The sequence below is a fragment of the Sceloporus occidentalis genome, unplaced genomic scaffold (genome assembly GCF_023333645.1).
Source record: "Sceloporus occidentalis isolate IW3139 unplaced genomic scaffold, rSceOcc1.0.p SCAF_106, whole genome shotgun sequence".
Taxonomy (NCBI): Eukaryota; Metazoa; Chordata; class Lepidosauria; order Squamata; family Phrynosomatidae; genus Sceloporus; species Sceloporus occidentalis.
The window spans coordinates 3,162,226-3,182,116 of NW_028317086.1; the positions used below are offsets into that span (position 1 = coordinate 3,162,226).

Below are 19,891 nucleotides of genomic sequence, written 5' to 3' on the forward strand. Positions count from 1 at the left end.
GTGCACCAAGGGACCACACCTAGCGATCAAGCTCTAGGGGAAAAGTGTGGTTTGACATTTGGAGAGGCAGAGTTTCAAGAACAGGGAGTCTGTAGTGGCTCTTCTGGTGCAATGCCCCCTGATACTGAAGAGCATTGTGTGACTATGGGTGATAAGGTAGTCAAGGGATTCAGGGATGCTGGGGATATTTCTGTCAACGTGTCTTCAGAAGTTGTATGCCCTGAACGTATTATCCCTGGAAAACTAAAGGGGACTGGGGATGTGTGCCCAACTGTGTCTACAGCACCCGAGTACTTAGATCTGGATGCAGGAGAAAGTATGCATGATGTAGGGGTGTCTGAGGATATTAAAGTTACTGACTTTCCTCAAAGGGAAAACAAGAGATATATGGAATGTGATGTATCTGTGTGTCAACAGCCAAAACCCTGCTTTCATGCTCCAGAGGAAATGCTTCATTTAACTCTTAAAGTGCTGGAGGTTAAGAAGCAGGAAGGGGGTAGTTTCTCCACCGTGCCTAAGACCCCTAAAGCTGTAAAGTCTGGAGATAAGGAGGAGGGGGAGGAAAATTCACACCCTGTTATCCCTTTTGTGTGTTTACCGAGTGGGCAGTGTGAGGGGCAGAATATTTCCCCTGTAGCTGTAGTGGCATACCAGCAAGATGCTGGGGCAACAGCTATAGAGGATAATATAGTATGGGTTGATGAAAAGACAGCTACATTGACCAGTCAGCAAGAAACCCCTCGCCCTGTGAGTGTAGGTGAAGCCAAGAACCTGGGATCCACACCGGATGCCCAGGACAACGGACACCCGTTTGTTGTCTTGCTTGGGAATGGGCAGCGTTTAGCTATCCTAAGCAGGGCAGAGAAACAAATGGATGAGGCCTTGAAACATCGGAGTAACTTATCGCCAAAGGAAGAGGCTTATTCAAGGGTTGGCAGAGAGTGCTTAGCTATGGTGTGTGCTTTGCAGGAGTTATGGCCATGCTTGTATGGTTGTGACTTCACTGTTATAATCTATCACAACCCTTCTCTTCAGGCAGATAGAGTAGATGGGAAGTTTAGCAAGTTGCTCAGATGGAGTCCCGTGCTGACAGTTTGTCTTGTCAGGGGGAGACTAGGATTTAGGCAGACATAGTAGATCAGCGTGTGCTGACCTCCTCTGTCCACCATCTTAAAGGGGGAGGTGTCATGATTAACTCATATAACGTAGTGGATGCATGGAAGGGGAACCCAGCAGAGGTGGTTAGTTTCTTTGTTTAAGCATTCAATGAGTTAATCTGAGGTTGATTTAAATGTGTTTTTGTGCATGCCCTCTGTATCTGTTCTGGCTAGAGGTGTCATCTTCCCAAAGGACCCCTGTGGTGATTCATGGCCTAACAGATAAGGATCCTTAGTTATAGGAATTCCATTCCTATCTTAAGTGGAGGGGTTTCCATCACCTTTACCCCACCATAACTTATTGGCACATCAAAGATGGGACCCGATTCTTGGGGATGGTGTCATATAATCAGTCATGTGGTCAGAGGGGCGTTTGCTTGCAAAAGTCTGATTTAGGGACAAAGCAGCGACCTCAAAGCAGAACTCCATGATATACTCTGATCGGAACAACATCGTAAGAAACCATCTGGACTTAAGGAGTTCCCACAGACCTACTTATTGGAGAAACTCGTGAGTGAGGGTCCTGTGTTTAAGTCCTATTGTTTTTAAGAACTGTTTGCTGTTTTACTTTTATTTTGTATGTCTTGTTTTTTGTAATTCTGGCACTGTGTAATCTTTGTCTTTTTGTTATTAAAATATTCATAATCCAAGTCTGTCTTTGGGCTCTAGTATCGATATCCACAAACCCTAAGAGACGATAACACGTTACCATATTGTTATTAAGTTTTACAGGATATAGATATATATATATATATATATATATATGTTAGTTGCCCGGGGTGGGTTGATATATATATATAGAGATAAAGGTTCTGATTCGGATTTCTCACGAATCCGGTATCAAAATCGTGAGTGGTGGCAGACTACCTGGGGGGATACAGGCAGGATTTGGGGGTTAATTTGGTATAGCTTATGCCTTGTTAAGGGGTCAAGTTAGTAAATCCAGAGGCCTGGTGCTATTAACCCCTTCATGCCCACGCCCTCCACACAGTCACGGCTTGGCAAGTAGTCCTGACCGTGACACCATCCACTGATTATATCCAACCATCTACATCTGATGGCATGTTTGATTTCGGTTCAATCTCATCTAATCGAGACCTTTCAGACTCAACTAAGAATGGCTACCTATTTTACATCCCATTTGTAAACTTATGCAAGGTATTCAATTAAAATGCCCCCCTCAACCTAAATACACCTGCACATGGGATGTTAATATTGTACTGCAACTTTTAAAAACCTAGGGACCTAATGACTCTCTTCCTATAGGACTACTGTCCTTTAAGCTCACCATGCTCCTTTGCCTGATTTTCTTCAAACGAGTTTCTGATGTTAAGGCATTAGACCTCACCTCCTGAAACTTCTCTCCATCTGGAGTTTCCTTTTCAATTCTCAGACGTGTTAAAACTCATACCTCATCTGTATTTTACCTGCCTTTTCCTGACCGCCTTGACCTGTGTGTAGTTCACTGCCTTAGAACATTCGAGACTGCAAATTCTTCCTTTCGTAATCCTACTGTCCCTTAAGTCCCTTATTTTTTTCGCAGACCTTTTCTCCCTGTCTCTGTGACGACCCTAGCTAGATGGGTTAGAACTACCATGGAGATGGCGGACATCAATGTCTCTCTAATTTGGGCTCATTCCACTAGGAGTGCGATGTCTTCTAAGGTTTTCAGAGCTGGGGGATCCTTAGCTGACATCATTAAGGCCACTGATTGGTCTTTAGACTCCACTTTCCAAACTTTCTATTTTAAGCCTGAGGTCCATGTTTCAACTGTAATTTTGTGACATAATTGTCTAGATCGTAGCGTTAAACATGCATAATACGATGCCTCCTGTCTGTTTTAAAATTTTAGATTTTCCTAGCTTTGCTTATTAAAGTATAGATTTTATTAAAGACAGGAGGCGAATTATCCTACCCTATTAACCCAACCCTGTTTTTTTATACCGTTATAGCATAAAGACTATAACACGGCTACCGATCTCCTGTTCATCGCCATTCGGTTCCGGTTACAAGATTTTTTTTTTTTTTTAGTTCGCAGTGTGAAAGAGGATGATATATGGGGGGACCTTGCTCTTATACTACCTGCTGTTTATCGATTGGTTACCTGTGTTCACCTTGATTGCACATCTGTGTTATAGATTTCTTGTTCAACCGTTTTTTCTCTGTTAACTATTTGCTGCTGGGAGTAGTAAAGAAGGATTTCATGCATAATCTTCGCCTCCTGTCTTTAATAAAATCTAGATTTTCATACGCAAAGCCAGGAAAATCTAAAATTTTATACAACGCGATAGGTCTGACATTCAATAAATGAAGCCGTGAGCACAAAAATAAGAAATGACTAAGAATTCAATTATAGTTATTTATTAAACACAAAAATTACATTTATACAATATTAAGCAGAGTGTAATATAGAATTCCTATTAAAGCTTATATACATGAAAAATAAAACATACCAGTCAGTCTCGATATGAAGTCTAGCTTCAGTCTCTCAGTCTGCCCCAGCATTATAAACAAAAATAGCCATATAAATATAGTATTATAAGTATACCAGCCTATCACTAGCTAAAAAATGGTTGTTAACGGTCAGAAAAAAAGCAAGGAGAGGAAAATTACCGCCAAGGCCAGGTTGCTGAATTGTTTTGACGGAATAAACAAAATCTTCTGATTTTATGCCACAATAAAAAAAAAACCCAAAACATCTTATGCAACTGAAAAGTACTAATTTTGCATAGTTGAATCCTTGACCATACTTTTACCAAGGCCTGTAACATTATGTTATATACTACTTGTAATGTCCTGTCTACCCATTGTGCAGCGCTACACAATATGATGGCGCTATATAAAAAATAATTAAGAAATAATAACACAGCAGGGATATAAGGTACGTGCATTGAGAAGACAGAAGATATGTTAGCCTACGCTGTTCCTACACATAGTATTGTATTTGTGTCTATGTGTCACACGTTCATTTTGTGATGCCAGCAGAGTCCGCGGGAAACAAGAAAGACATTTTGGGCCCGGTATGTTCCCGAGATTATACATCCACAAGAGAGTTAATTAGCTAATGTTCCTAATATAAAGTAGCTCAGGGCTGCTACTAATTAGGCCCTTAGACCTGAACACCCTGTCTGTAGAGATGACCAAACAGCAGTAAGTAATAACATTATCAGTGTTTACCTTCTGAAGTTATTAATAAATCTATCTATGGTACCTGACATTAGTATTAATGCAGAAATATACATTTTTGTTTATTGAAGAAATTGTTTATGCTCCAGCTCCACTGTTTCGCTCTGTTTACAGGGGATGGAGTTGCACAAGTTGGTCCTACTGCATTTACTTGAGGTGAGGACTGACGCAAACAGTCTAGGAATTTTGTGAATGCTTATCTGAAAATACCGTATTGTCCCTATTATAGGCTACACTTTCCCCCCCTAATTTAAATCTTTACATTAGGGGTTTGGCCTATAATCAGGCTTTAGATATTTTCAATGTCCCCCTACCTTGTCTTCAGACCTTTCCCATGGCTTTGCTTCTTCTCTTGTATCTTATTATGTGTTCAGTCTTCACTGGAGCAGAGAAAAAGAGGTGCAGAAAGGAGTCTCTTTCTCTGGGTGCTTCCACAAAGCAGAGTTGTGGGGACAGCTTCTCGCTGGTAGTGCACCGGGAGTAAAAACTGAACACATGGGGACAACCGGAAGACAGCAGATAAAGTAGGGAGATTAAGAGTGTAAGAAAATTCCGTTTTAGTTTTCTAGTAATGTTTTTTTCTTAAGTTACATTTTCTTTAATATCAAACTTTAGGGGTGAATCTTATAATCAGACGCAGCCTGAATTCGGGACAATGCAGCTCTTAATTTCATGAATTTGTAATTGAGATGCCTGTGCTCAAGCTGGAATATCCAAAAGTTTAGATGCAAAACAGGGTACTGATATTCCAGTAGAGATGATGATGAAATCTCACAGATTTTAATATGCATTACGTAGGAAAAACTGACTTTTTTGGAGTAGCAACCACTCCCTTCACAATGCGATGTTGAGTTTGAAAATTTCTCCTGGTTTTGTGAATAACTCCCTTGACTAATTATTCTGCCTGTACTGCCCTTAGAAGATAATGAACACTGGAACTGAGGACCAGAATTGGAAGGAACCCTTTTTAGGTTCTTTAGATACTGGAGAAGGTTGCCAGAGAAATGTGCAATAACTTTTCTTGGACTGATGATAAATTCTCTGGCATGTACACTCAATTTATCAAGGAAAATTATTTTAATTGCTTTGGTGTCAGAACAGTGTCAACACTAATAGCCACAGATCTATTGGACATACCAATGCTAAAGAGATGTTTAAAGTGGCACAATGCACTTATGTATACAAAGCAACTCTGGTACAACACTTAAAAGGGGTCTTATGACCATAGCAACCACTGGAATGTTCCAGTTGACTTGTCAATTCCATTGGTGGCATCAGCCATGTTTTTCAGGGCATGTACAGTTAGCACATATTGCTGACCAGCACAACTAAAGTGCTGCCCTGTGATGTGGAAGGTAGGGCAGCGCTTTAACTGTGCTGTTAGCAGTATGTAAAATAATTTCAAGTGTCCTTGAAAACAGTCAATGACGTCACCCTACCAAAATACATATTTTTATTGACAGTGCTAGGAGGTGGCATACCCAGTATCAAAAACTATTCTGCACATTTAATTTTCAGATGAAGCTGTAATAATGTCTATGCATGATTGCATGTGTTAATATTCTTAAATAGAGGTCCAGCAGATGTGTGGGATGCTGGAGGTCACACATAGATGTAATTGCAGGTAAAATATTACCATTGATTAGGTCACAAAGGGATCCAGTGACTATATATTATGAAAGTTCAGCCCCAATGAGCTTCTGTTGAAGGAAGAGCTTGATTGGTCCTGTATAATGCATTGTTAAATGAGTTTCCACAGTATGCATGGGCTACTCAGTACCTCTCGCTGTAGAAACCATCCTGAGCTGGCCCTTCACAAACTGGCATCAAAACACGTTTGCATCTGCCCACAGTAAAGACAGCACATCTCCAATGACACACAGCAGCATTAATGACATAAACATTTCTTTCCAAAATGGGTCCTAATTAAGCAGATTACTATGCAATGCAATACTCACAATTGCTGATTTATTTGGAAGAAGAAAATATAGGGATAGAAACCTTTGTCAACCATCCCAGAGGGTGCTGTCTGACAAGGGAGTCGGGGCAATTAGATTCTGATTTGGGACTTCCCTCTGAAGCCTTTTTGGGTGTTTTACTTTGAATTCTGTATACGTTTACTAGGCTGGTAGGCTTTGCAGCAATTAGACCCTTTCTGCTCTCCTATTATAGGCTTCTTTTGTAGTTGTTTTGGTAAAAGGGTTTTTGGCTGATCCTCCACCCCCCAGACTGAATGCTGGCAGCCCTCTTGCAGCCTCTGAAAAGACCCACAGGTTGCTTAATCTGATATATATAGTAACACCTATTTGTATACTCTAGACCAGGCATGTCCAAAGTCCGGCCCGAGGGCCAATTGCGGCCCTCGTTCCGGACTGATAAGGCCCCACAGATAAGTTGCCCAAATATAGCTCTGTTTTTTTATATTAAAGGCAGTGATTTAACACCTGTTTAGATTTGTCATCCAAGTCACAAAATGAAAAGTATGCCGTTTTCAATAAACTTTGCATAAAATAGTTAATTTGCATTTAATTTTAATGATTCAAAGAATGTCAGGCAAAATGGTCAGCCCTCGCACATGTTCACTTCATCAAATCTGGCACTCTTCGAAAAAAGTTTGGACATGCCTGCTCTAGACACTTGATAGCATCATACTTACATCTTAACTGTGAGATAAAGATAAAGCCATAGGGTACTGCAATCGCCTATTCCTTTGTTTTTTTTAAGTCTACTTTGATACTAAAACCAAGGCTGTTATTAAAAACCGGTGGGTAAGAAAAATCCCTCTTGAACCAAGACACATTCACATTTTCCCTGGTTCAACATTATCTGCTTTTAAAATGATTCCTCACACTTTGTATATCTTTGCCAACACAATTACCTCTGGGCAATGCACACACATCCTCAGTTGTACTGTGCTAATAAGACCTCTTAGTGGAAGTGAGATCATCTTTCTTTGGGTCTCAGCAGATGATATTTCCCCTGCACGGCTCTGTTGACGAGCACAGCTCTGTTGAGGAACACGACTCCAGAGACATACGTGTTGATTTCTACAACATAAAGTTATTACATCCCCTCACAAGATCATCTTTTCCACTGTGTATAACTTTACCAACTTGAACAAGAATTAAAAGTCTTCCAATATCCAATATGTTTCTCATCGGTAATAGCACCTCTGCATTGTTGCAGTGTTGCTTCCCAACATGTAGATGACAGCGGTGGCTTCTCAGCTTGCTTCTTGCAATGTTATTTAGGGCTAATTTCATCTTAAAAAGCTTAAAGAAAACGTAAACTCTACTATTTAATGACTAAACAAAGAAAACGTTTTTGTTTCTACACAAATGCCATGTGGAGTAATTCGGATTGGTTGACGCCAGTCAGAGCTGTGAGGCACTTTGTCTCCTACAAAACCTCAGCTATACTCAGCATGGTACCATGGGCTTCTTTTTATAACCTCATCAGAACGCAAGCAACCTAGGTGCAGAATATAAAAGTCCACCTGCACTGTACCTGGTGTTACTCTAGGAACTACTCAGAGTTGCCAAGTTTGGACTATTACAAGCTCAGTAGTAAATTATTAAAAAGAGACAAGGAGAAGGCTAGGAAGTGGGTCAGTGGTAAATGTCCTCTTTCCATGCCTCCTTGGACACTGGGGTGTCTAAAACAAGGATTGTATGCATCATTCTCATAATTATGTGTTATTTCTGTGCTACATTTATGTTTTCATGCAGTCTCTATTTTTGGCCATTCCCTTTTCTTTGGTGTAGCCGCCACGCCACAGAAAAGAGACTGTCATTCCCCTAGACCACAATGAGCAGTGCAATATCACCCTTTCCTGCATGGGTTATTATATATTCCAAAATTCAATATTAAGCACACATATTCTGGTACAGTGCATGCATTCTGTCAGAGATGATCAGGTACAAATAATCTCTTGCATACTAGGCCCCTTATAGCCACATCAGCAATAAATAAATGCACCTCTATTTTGGGAGCTCAACCCATTTATTCATAGAGCCCTGCGTGGGACTGTTTTTTTAAATCCCGCTGGCGCTGAATTTCTGACCATTACTGCCTGATCCCGCAACATATGTGTCCAATACCGCCCACACCTTACCTGAACTGCAGATTTCCTGCGCACTCCCGCAAGGCTGCCTTCGCTTTGCTCCCTCACAGTGTCTCTTTATGCGACGTAAATTCACGTGACTCCACTGGGTTCCTGGGCAGAATATGAGAAGAGACGCTGTGTGCGAGCAACGCGAAGGCAGCCTCGAGGCAGCGCGCAGGATTACAGGGACCCGCAGGTACATTGTCTGCCGCAAAACCGCCCGTGCAAGTTTTTTTTGACGGTTGATTGTCCCTGAACAGCTTCCAACTGTAGATATCAGCATCCTTCTATTCTTAGTAAGGCTCCCAAGATGCTCTTTATCAAGAAAAACTTGGTAATAGTAATCTTCCCAATGCAAATATTCGACAATTTTTAAAAATGCTTTTGTTTTATTGTGGAACTCCTGGGACAGCCATGTATTATGCATCCTCTTTTGACAGCCTTAATAAAACATCTCCTTAAAACAGTAAAACTATTAGACTGCACAGTTTAGTTTCTTTCCTAAAAGTAATTATTCCATAAATTAATTTAGTAGACATTTTTATAGTTGATGCCACATCCCTTGCTGTATTTTTTTTACTTTTGTTTATTCCAGTTTTTCAGAATCGCTTCTGCTGCATCCAGTGTGCTTTCTTGCTGTAAACATAAAAATATAATTTTAAGAAATAAAATCAGATTGCTAAACATTTTGTCCACTTAAGTAAACCGCTAATTCATTTAAAAAAAATCAATGTACTTGAAAGGGTTTTGTTTTGTGCACTAAACTAAACCACTAGCATAAAACATTTTAGATAAACGCCAGCTAAGTGGATGCTGACTGGATAAGCAATAACAATGTTGTCACCAGTCTAGAGCCCTGCACAGGACTGTTTTCTTAATCCCGCTTAATCCTATCCCGCTTAATTACCGCCCACTCCCCCAATTTGTGTGTTCTGCTCCCGCAACGTGTGTGTTCCGCTCCTGCAAACATTGTCACAGCTTTTAGAGATAGTGAAGAATTTCATTCACAGATACTCATTCATTCCATCAATCACACATACTCGTTCATACAAACTCCCCCACCCCCCTACCTGAACTGCAGATTTCCCGCACACTCCCGCAAGGCTGCCTTCGCGTTGCTCGCACACAGCGTCTCTTCTCTTGTCCCACCCAGGGGAAGCAGGAACGGAGCAGAGTCACGTGACGTGACGTAAATTCACGTAACTCCGCTGGGTTCCTGGGCGGAACGAGAAGAGACGCTGTAAGGGAGAAACGCCAAGGCAGCCTTGCGGGATTACCGGGACCCGCAGGTACATTGTCTGACTGCCCGCAACACCCAAAAAACTGCCCACACCCGCCCGATGCAGTCCTCTACCACAGGCTATGAGAACTCAATCTCTTGTGTATTCAAGGTGGAGGAGCAGACTGGATAACTTTAGAAGGTATCCATAAATATTGTGGAGTGTCTGTACAAATAAAACATTTCTGTGGAAATTATGATTTTAATATTTTCCTTCACTTTTTACAATGCTGCATCATGTTTTTATATTAATGATAGACTGCAAGCTCATCTTGGCTTGCTAATGCTTATGCATTTGACTGGGCTAAAGCAGAATAATATAGTCTGTTTTTAGCGTATGATATGAGGACTCCAACAAAAACTAGGGAGCTACTGCATGTTTTCTAGTGGGCTTGGGATTCAAACAATCTGTATGTTCTTTTACAGCAGAATACAATCATCACAGAGGTACAGTTCAGCATTGTACATCCTTGTTTAGCATACTGCAATCTTAACCAACCTTACCTTTATAAAACAAAACCGTATGTATTTTTCAAACTGCTTTGTAGTTGCTGGTCCACAGAATGCTGTAATTGGGATAGCTGCTAGTTTCTGAAAAACAATGTAAGTAAAATGCTTACATACTCATTAAAGACTAATTTTCACATTCTTTGTAGTGTAAAGGGTTAAAACTATAGTAAATGGCTTTTAATAGTGCTTGCATTATTAAAACAACTGACCCCCGATTTAACTAAACCTACATAGATTTACTACTAAACTCAGCAGGATTAATGCACTATGACTACAGTTGAGTTCAAAAGGGAAGAGAAAAAGAAGCATCTCAGGCAGGCTCACTTTAATATAAAAAATGATTGGTTCAGGATGAAAAAAACACGATTGTTGAGTGTTTTTAATAAACACATCTCCTACTAAGTCTGTCAAACTGATGGGTTAAGTTTTATTTATGGAGACTACAGAGGGAGATGAAGCATGATTAATCCTTACCACCATTCTAGGGAATATCAAAACTTTTACTTTGGAAAGTTACAAGCACATAATTCACTTCATCAGTGCATTCTGATCCCTACAAATTTGCCAATTTCATCGATTGGAGGAATGGGGGAGAGACAGTCTCCGTCAAATACTTTTGCAGAAATACTAAGAGGCCAGAGTTGCAGAAACACTATTATTTCTCCGGAAACTGGTCTTTGTTATTCTGGCCTTGTGGAGTACTTCCTCAAATTGGGGAAGAGGGCGAGTCCAAAGGCCTCGGGAGGCCTGGTTCTTAGGGAATAGGATGAAGAAAGAAGACACAGGGAGAAGCGGACAAAGAAAAGACAGAAGAACAAGAAAAAGCAGAGCAGCTGGAAAAGAGACAGGGACACGGAAGCGGTCGGTGGAGAAGGTAGGGAGACACAGAGAGAGTGAATGAGGGTGAGTGACAACAAATTTAGTTTCTGAATGGATAAAGCTAGAACGGCAGGAAACACAATTTGTTGTCTAAAAAGAAAACACAATTTGTCGGAATTGTTTTTGATCCATTTGCAAAAGTCTAATAATTGGTTGGGGAAATAAACTTAACATAAGCATTAAAATTAATACGCACCTTGGTTTGTATCATCCATTTCACAAATTTGTAATCATAAGGTTCATCTGTCTTCATATCAGAAAGATCAACATCTTGAAAACAAATGTTAAATAAATTTCCTCTTGAATATGCAATATAAAGAACTTAAAGGAGTAGCATCATCTAAATAAGCCGTAGACATTTAAATATTAGTTACTGTTGCACAACAGCTGCAAATATGGTTCACAAGATCTGTTGCAGTGTTTTTTTCTAATGTAATGGCAGCAGTCATGTTCATGCAAAGCTACAGTTAACGATAAACATGAAGTATTTAAGTAAATACATAGATGGAAAAAAAAGTGATTTCCAAAAATTGTCTCCTAACAGGTTTCACAAGTAACCACAAGATGGCACAAGAACAATACATACATCTGTTTTATAGAAATTAGAAATCCATGCTCAAAACCAAATTCCCAACACCAAACTGTCTATACATTTATTTGCCCTACTTTGAGGCTGTGGATACTTAAGTTTGCTTTTGAAACAATTTCCATGTAAGGAGCGAAAAAAATATACAACTCTGTAAAAATGCTGCTCTCAGAAGCTATTGTCAAGGGCAGACAACAGTAATCCATTGGCTGCTGTACTACTAGCTGAAATGCCCACAAACTCTTAACTCCCAACAAAGCCACGACAAGAAATTGTTTTCAAAGTACTCCTTTATGTCCCCCCTGTCTCATAACCCTAAACACCTCTTCAGTACCCTATCATACCACCCCTTCTACTAACCTTACTTCTTCTGACTTTGCCACATACTTCAATTATACAATATGTGAAATATCTGCTCAGTCCCCATCGTGCCCTTGCCCTCCCTCTGACGCCGCACCCTCCCATACACTGAACGCCTTTTCCCTCTTCTACATTAAACTGATTCTCTGAAGTCACTGAAAATGATTGTCATGCTCTTCTTCTTTCCTCTTGTCCAGCCACATGTCCCCTTGATCTAATCCCTTCTCATTAATGTTACCAATGACCTACTCACTGCTAAATCCAAGGGCCATTACTCTATGCTAATCCTACTGGACCTTTCTGCTGCTTTTGACATCGTGGACCATCCTTTTCTCCTTCAAACGCTTCACAATCTTTCCTCAAGACCCACTTAAGGATGCCTACAAATTTGCGCCCTCCCTCTAATATCCCTAAGATCATCGTTCCATCTCCTGCAATACTTATACTAGTGTGGCTGGCCCTTCCCTAAAAGTGCAGCTTTTACCTCTTGTGTAATATACCCAAACTCCCTCTTGATTGTAAGCTCACCTGTTGTTTCAGTAAGTCTAATTGTTATGTGAAATACTACCTGCCATGTCCCGTTTACTCATTGTACAGCACTGCAGAATATGATGGCGCTATATAAAACAATTGTAATAATAACCCATGTTAACATCCTCTACTTCCTACTTCAGAAATCTATAAAGTGCTTCTTCATCTCAGTTTAACAATGCCAATATATTACATTTTCTTTCGAGGCCTAAAACGTTTATTTACCTAGAACTGAAATATCAGCTACCATGAAATATCCTCCTTCTGGAATGACTGGTTTCAGTCCTGCTTCCTGAAGTAACCTTGCCATTCTGTCACGCTTGGCTTCTAGTTCCACAGCTAGTGAGGTAAAATAACAGTCAGGCTCATCCATCCTCTTAAAGTCTTTGAAAAGAGCATGAGCGAGTGCCTCCTGGAGAAACCATCAATACAGAGTTAATAGTGACAGTACAAAGGATACAATCATTAGCCTGTAGGGGTTGGGTATGAAAAAGTCTGGTAGAATCAAGAGGAACATTCCATTGGTTATGATTTACTGCTCTGTACCCCAATGGTGACTTCTCCCTAAACCTCTTCTACCTTTAGGTTTAATTTAAATGAGGTCTTCAATAAAACTAGGCAAGTTCAAACAATGTACTCACTTGCAATGGGGTGGGACAGGTGTAGATTGAGTTTTGCTGTACAGTCTGTAAGTGTTTTATGAGATGTGCAGGCCCGATGGACCAACCAAGCTAGAAGAACAGAAAAACAGTGTTCAGGATGTGTTACTTTTTTTTTTTTTTTGCGAGTGACTTATGGTGATTGGTAGAGTACTTTTAACACAAATGAAAAGTGTGCTTTCACGGCAAAGCATTTTCTTGGTATAAAGACAGTTTTGCGCATATTAAGTACCATGTCCTTATGAAGAAAAAACGTCTAGGAGAAAATTGTTAGAGCTGACCATTCATAATGCAGACTTGTGGTGCAAGTGAATTCTTCATCTTGCGTTCACACAACAACTGACAGTTTAGTGAATAAACACTGTTGGCGTTTGCCTCTCTTACCTTCCATCCAGTCACACTAAATGTCTTTCCTGCACTTCCTACGGTCACTGTTCTTTCCCACATACCAGGCAATGTAGCTATTTAATACAATAAAGACATTAGGTTAATGCCACTGGTACTTTACCGTAAATGTTATTTATTTTATTAATTCACGTCTACCGTTAACCCCTTAAGGACCGGCTCATTTTTCGTTTTGTACCCTGTGGGACCGAGGCTGTTTTGACACTTTTGTGGTGCTTGTGTTCAGCTGTAATTTTCTCCTCACCCATTTAGTGTACCCACATAAGTTATATATTGTTTTTTTCAGGACAAGATGGGCTTTCTTCAGATACCATTATTTTGATCGTATCATCTTATTTACTATAAAAAAAATAAAAAACATGGTGCAAAATTGAAAAAAAAACACATTTTATGACTTTTATTTGAAAAATCTTTTACTCACCTAAAAAAGCAAGTAAAAAACTAGCTAAATAGATTCTACTACTTGTCCTGAGTTTAGAAATACCCAATGTTTTTATGGTTTTTTGCTGTTTTTTGTAAGTTATAGGGCAATAAGTACAAGCAGCGTTTTATGATTTCCAAATCTTTTTTAACAAATCTGGTCAGTCTGCCTCCATCTCCTCTTTGGAACATCTTTGAAGCCGGTTAACTCAATTTAACCCATTCAAACCATATATTTTTGAAAACTAGACACCCCAGGGTATTCCAAATGCTGTTATTTTAACCCTTTCCATGCACCAATTATACAACTACACTTTGTCAAACTTTGTAATAGTAATTTTTTTTATTTTTTTTTCCACACAAATTGTACTTTAGTTATAGATATACAGGTGCTGGTATATGTCACTGTCAAACAACACCCCAATATGTGTTCAGCAACATCTCCTGAGTACAGCGATACCCCACATGCATGGGTTTGTCAGATTGTTTGGCTGGTAAAAGGCTACTTTTGGGGCATGCGTAATTCAGGTGGTCATTTGGTCATTGTGCCTCCCTCTCCTCTTTGGAATATCTTTGAAGCCGGTTAACTCAATTTAACCCATTCAAACCATATATTTTTGAAAACTAGACACCCCAGGGTATTCCAAATGCTATTTTAACCCTTTCCATGCACCAATTATAGAACTACACTTTGTCAAACTTTGTAATAGTAATTTTTTTTATTTTTTTTTCACACAAATTGTACTTTAGTTATAGATATACAGGTCCTGGTATATGCCACTGTCAAACAACACGCCAATGTGTGTTCAGGAACATCTCCTGAGTGCAGTGATACCCGACATGCATGGGTTTGTCGGGTTGTTTCAGATTTAAAATGCCACATTTGGGAAGTGCGCTTTTTTTCTCCATTTTGGTCAGTCTGTACCTATGCCCTACTATCTTTGAGCTAGGCCACTCCAATTTACCCCATCAGCCATTTTTTTTATATATTAAACACCCCTTGGGTATTTGAAGTGCTTTTATTTTAACTCTTTGTTGAGATTTTTGAGAAATTTTAGCACTTGCTCAAAATAATAAACTTTATTTTTTAATTTTATTTTATTTTTTTAATACTTTTTTTATAATTTTTTTTTACACATTTTGCTGGTACTGGATGGTTCATCTAGTGACATCACTGCATAATTATTTGTAAATGTTAGCACATTTTTTTAAAAAATTTTTTTCCATTTTTTATTTATTTTATTTTTTTTGAATATTTTACTAATCACATAGTGATTAGAAAGCTGGGCTCCATTGACTTGCATGGTTGAATGCAGTACCTGTATTCAACCAGCAAGTGGAGCCAGTTCTCTAGAGGGTCTGGAGACCCTCTAGCGAACTTTTTCGTCTTTATTGTTTTATTTCCCGGGCCGCCGCCATCTTGCTTGATGGCGAAGATCACTGGCAGCGGCGGCTGTGACCGCTCTCCGGAGCGGTCACAGCCCACCCAGAGGTAAGTGTTTGGTGTCGCTGGATGCCTCCTGATCGAGGCATTCCAGCGACACCATTTAAGTTTAGGAGGCGATCGTTGATCGCCTCCTAAACGCTTTTAAAACGGGCGTCCGCCGCCATACAATGTATGGCGGCTGTTGACGCCCCGGGGAGGGGCCAGACATGGCCCCCGATGCCGATCTCGGCCTTGCTGAATGCCTCGACATCGAGGCATTGCAGCAAGGCCGTTTAAGCGAAGAAAGTGATCCTTGATCACTTTCTAAGCTTATTTAATTTTTTGACGGTTCAGGACCGTCAAAGGTCATTTAGTGACCTTCTTGTTATGACGGTCCTGAACCGGCAAAGGTCGCGAAGGGGTTAAAATGTTGTGGATCTTTTTTAGGCATCATTTAAAGCATGTGTAGACTATAAGACATTTGTTCAGCAGTCCGCTGCAAATTATCCTTTTATACAATTACAGGCAATTTTCATTAGGCATGTGGGTTGGGTCGGCATCATAAAAAAAGCAGTGCGCACCCAATTCCAACGCGCGCCGGCATATATAGCAGCTACCAGAGCTATTCTAATGGTAATTCCAGTAATAAGTAATAAATTAAATTCCTAAATATTGCATGTAGGAGATACAATTGGTATGTCAGCATTAGACCATGTGGCTGCCCTTTACAGCACGTGTGTACCAGACCAGAGAACAAGTAACACTTTCAAACATTTTATTTCATTTATGAATGTATTTTGAATGCCAGAAATCAAAGGATGCGGGAATTTAACAAAGAAGTTGCCTCTCTTACAAAGAATAAGTTTAACATAAATTTTCAGTTCAAATTTGGACTAATGTAGGAAAACTCTTCTTTACCTATTTTTATGTGCTTGTTTCCAGGGTATATCAGCCATTCGTAAACTTCATCACTAATACATAGTGTGTCGTGCTTTATACAGAGATCAGCAATCATCTGCAATTCTTCTTTAGTATAGACCTATAATAGATAACACTTGGTCAGTTTAACACCATTAATGAAGTTTCCATTTCCAGACCATGGACCCTGTGTTTATTGTAGTAAACATTCATGCTGCCTCATATGACAGATGGAATAATCTAAATATAAAGTGCTCCAAAACAGCCTTTAAAAGAGAATCCATGATTTAGTGCCTCCACGTGTGTATAAATCAACTAAGATGTTTAATAATAATAAAAAAAAACGATTTAAACGAGGTTTAAATCAGATCTACAACATGGAGTACCGGTTTTAAATAGGAATAGTATTTGTGCTCAGATCTATCAAATGTGGGAAAAGCTTGTACATGCATCTTTTTTTTAAATTAGTTTTTTTTTTTATAAATATCCAAATATTTTTTAAAATTTCTTGGCACATTTGAAATTATATTTTATTTCCATTAACCTTACCTTGCCCATGGGATTGTTTGGTGTATTCAGTATAATTGCCTTGGTCCGGTTACTGAATTTACTAGCCAGCTCTTCGGGGTCTAAACTCCAATCAGCACTAGAGATTATGTTTTTGCCACTCGACTTCTGTGAATATCAAGTTGATAAAAATTCCTATATGCCGGCTGAATACAAAGATATGCGCAACACAAACAGTAATACAGACAAAAACATTAACGCGAGTGCGGACAGAAACTGCATAAATTAGAACCTGCAGCCATAAAAAATAACCTGTGGATCTGGCATACAACATTAAATGTGGGAAATGGTCTGTAAAGCACAATATACACAGTACTTACATATCGCAAAGGAATGCATACAGGGGTGGCTCCTGCCATTCTCACCATGGGGTCATAACAGTCATAAAATGGCTCTATTATTATCACCTAATTCACAATAAGCAGAAAAAAAAGGGCAAATTTAACATACAGATGCAGTAACAAGAAAACACAACTTAGAAAGTAGTGTTGGACAGAAGCAGTTATTTTAGAATTGCCATTTAGAACCGTGTGTGTATGTGAGAGATGAAGGCCAGGTACAATACGAGAACCTTTAAATATTGATAACATGATTAACAAAGTGTTTTGTGTCTTATATTTTAAGCGAAAATGTAATTTTAGCCGGCCCCCTCATGAAGCAGAATCATGAATCATTTCTAACGCATGTATCCCGCCAATATAACTCACTTCATCACCTTCTTCAATCAGTCCCTGAATTGCACTAAAAAGGGATCCATAAGCTCCAACTGTGACCAGGATTTCTGTATTTGGGTTAATCTTTCTTCCATTCACTCTGCCATAGACTTGAGACAGAGCATCCACCAACAGAGGGTGACCCTATGAACACAAATTAGAAACAATTTTCACATAGAGGGGTAGTAATGACAGATTTTGGATTCTGGGCTGGATTTCACCTCTAACATGGAGCAAGAAGTGAGCCTTTTGTTTTGGAGCTTTCTTTCTTATTTTAAGAGATAGATAGATAGATAGATAGATAGATAGATAGATAGATAGATAGATAGATACTACTGACTATGCAATGATCTAGTCCTGGACACTGTGTTATGAGTTTGCTGATCTCCTGTGTTGGTTCATGCTTTGTTTAGTGCAGGGCTACACAACTCCAGTTCTTGAGGGCAGCAAACAGGCCACAATTTAGGGATATCTCAGCTTAAGCACAGACATCTCAATTAAAAATGTAAAAAGCTACTTGTCTTCAGGAAGGGATTCCTAGAATTCCTGGCCTGTACGCAGCCCTAACAGATTGAAATTGGGTAGGCCTGGTTTAGTGGCTACTCGTTATTTCTACCTACCTTTAACGTCTAGCCTGTGATCTCTTACTGATTACTCTTTTTTCTGTAGCAACCTTGGATCTCCCACTGACTACTCTAATGCCAAGTGGAGCTGGGCCCTGAGTTCAAGGTCAACCTCTTGTCCCAAAAGTTGTAATAATGCTGTACAACCATAAGGTTTACAACCATCAACTGGGTGCGGATTGAATCTTGTTTAAATAATAGAAATTCAAAGGACAAGTGAGTCATTATAGCAGCTTCATGCACTTTAGATACAATTATCGTATATATGGCGTGTTTCAGCTAAGATCGGGCTGCGTGTTTAGTATTGTACGACTCTTTATGTTGTTTGTGTGTCCTAGCTAGGACTTAAAATCAAAGCTCAAATACACTAACTATGGCCTGAAACCTATTGGTCACTTTTACTAGTACATATACTTACAAAGCCACGGGTGTATTGATTAAGCCTATCAACGGCTGCTGCCCTAGCTAGGCCTTCTTTCACATATGAAGGGGGAGATATATCAGGGAAGCCTTGGCCAAGGTTTACAACTGTAGGATCTGCAGCCAGTGATGTAAATTCAACCCTAGAACAGAAATACAAGTAATTCATGGAAAGTTATAAATCATGACCCAGTTATGGTGCAATGCAGGCACCATACACAATAAAGAAACACATTCTTACATGGTTTATATGAGAGAAACTAAAAAAGAAAGACTAGTTAGTTGCTCTAGAGTGATGGCTGGCATGTCCGTCTGGCAGAACAGCACTAAACAGAAGTTATGTAGGGTTTGATTGCATTAAGAAAACTGCATTCATAGTATATTCTATGCAAATATAGTCAAATATATCCACCACCAGCAAAATCAAGGTTTTTGTTTCCTTATGTCTTGTGCTCAGTGAGAATTGCAGCACGATATCCTACTGACACAAACTGAGTCAAACATCAGCTCTTTATTTCATTGTTCGATCCTATCTTTTGTATTTAGATGATGTATGACTGTATATAAGATACATTTATACAATGACCACTTACCACACATTACTATCAATCCCCTGGATTCTCTTGGCATTCTTGTGTCTTGAAGACATTGCCTGGAGTTGATAAAATAAAACTGTTTAATTAGAAAAGAGACTGGAAGGTGTTTAACAGCCTTTTCCAGCTGTAAATTATGAATCTGCTTGTTGGTCAGTTACTGCAATGCTTGACAAACCACAGAACATCGCGGTTAGAGCTTCTAAAGCAAAGCTGCAAAACCAACTGAACAAGACAGTTTGTTGCTGCATGTTGAACAAAAAGCATTTGTTAGGAAACTATAAGCATCCATGAGCAGCACATGTGATGTCATTCATTACTACTTGGCATCAATGTGACCATCATAGGCCTACATCCTGAAATCCATTCCCATCTATTTAAAACACTTTATGCTGAGGTCTTCAAACTGTCTAATCATAAATCAATTTAGAATTAACTGAAAATATCAGATACTTGATATACTTTGTAACCCAAGAAATTTCCATGACATGTTGTTTGTAGGGACATTTAGGGCATTTTTCTAAGAAAAAAAAAAGCTGAAGAGCTGGCACTCA

General features: G+C 39.4%; 1 protein-coding gene across 1 annotated transcript; it reads right to left on the reverse strand.

Annotated features, from left to right (window-relative positions):
* Positions 1 to 9,024: 9,024 nt before the first annotated feature.
* LOC149283358 (kynurenine--oxoglutarate transaminase 3-like) lies at positions 9,025 to 19,393 on the reverse strand. The gene is made up of 12 exons (XM_089497683.1): positions 19,338 to 19,393; positions 18,743 to 18,887; positions 17,696 to 17,845; positions 17,309 to 17,395; positions 16,971 to 17,096; positions 16,422 to 16,542; positions 13,637 to 13,713; positions 13,235 to 13,324; positions 12,819 to 13,005; positions 11,313 to 11,386; positions 10,232 to 10,318; positions 9,025 to 9,084 (listed from the first exon to the last, which is right to left on the reverse strand). The coding sequence occupies exons 1-12, from the start codon at positions 19,391 to 19,393 to the stop codon at positions 9,025 to 9,027; spliced, it is 1,260 nt and encodes a 419-aa protein (XP_089353809.1).
* Between the last annotated feature and the right edge of the window lie 498 nt (positions 19,394 to 19,891).